Here is a 993-nt window from a genome sequence, read left to right on the forward strand (position 1 = left end):
GCGATGGGTGTTTGTGCCACTCGTGGGTGCTTTTTGGGTGCCAATAACGCAATCTTTTGAAAAAAAAAACCGAAACCAAACCACCACAATGCTAAATTTCTACAAAAAGCAAAAAAATTGCAAAATTTCCCATAATAGTCAACACCGCCTGGGTTTTTTTTCATTTATTTGCACTCCTCTTCCTGTTCAGACTTTGGCCTTTCCCAGGGCTCACGCATCCCCGGGCGTCCCCGGGCGAGCTCAGCTGCACTGGAGAAAGCTGCTCTGGTTTAGAAGTGACCCAAAAAGGACGGAAAACACCCCAAAAAAAGGGATTTACATCAAAGCGGGAGCAGAGGTGGGATGGGGAGTGCGGCGTGGGGCAGCGAACCACGGACGAATGGTTGGGATTTTACGTCGAGCCCGTGGCTCGTGGGTAAAACAACCAGTGAGAACCCAAAACGGTTGGTTTTAGCCCCAAAATGTGGAGCTGGGGCATTTGGAGGAGCGAGCGCCCGTCCCCTGGGATGACGGGGCCGTTGGGGGCTGGTTTGCTGGGTTGGGAGGAGGACCTGGCTGTGGGGCTGCTGATTTTAGTAGATTTTTTATCCCCTGCGATGACGGGGCCATTGGGGGCTGGTTTGCTGGGTTGGGAGGAGGACCTGGCTGTGGGGCTGCTGATTTTAGTAGATTTTTTATTAAAACTATCTATTTAAATTGCAGCCTCCGGAGGTGGCCAGTGGGATGCTGACACGTGAGGTACGGTGCTTTGCGGGGTGCGGTTTCGGGTTATTTGAGGGGTTTTTAACCACTTCAGGGGGAAAAAAGGGATGCTTCCTAGCTCCTAGAAAATAAACAATTATTTAAAAAATAAAATAAAATTATAAAAGAAATATAATAAAGTAAAAAAAGAGAGTTGTTATGAGCAGGTGCTGTGCCTCTCCCTTTTCCTAGCCTTTCCCCTCTGGGCTGGTTAAAAATTAAAGCCGTGTCAATACGGCCAAGAGGGGGTTT

At 48.7% G+C, this 993-nt stretch overlaps 1 protein-coding gene across 1 annotated transcript in view; it reads left to right on the forward strand.

Moving 5' to 3' along the window:
• Nucleotides 1-723: 723 nt before the first annotated feature.
• The window catches only part of LOC104621641 (natterin-3-like), a 2608-nt gene continuing 2338 nt past the window's right edge, over nt 724-993 (forward strand). The window contains exon 1 of the mRNA XM_010288175.1: nt 724-738. Within this exon, the coding sequence (XP_010286477.1) occupies nt 724-738 (15 nt within the window). The remainder of the gene's footprint in view (nt 739-993) is intronic.

This window comes from Phaethon lepturus, unplaced genomic scaffold, assembly GCF_000687285.1.
Source record: "Phaethon lepturus isolate BGI_N335 unplaced genomic scaffold, ASM68728v1 scaffold18905, whole genome shotgun sequence".
NCBI lineage: Eukaryota > Metazoa > Chordata > Aves > Phaethontiformes > Phaethontidae > Phaethon > Phaethon lepturus.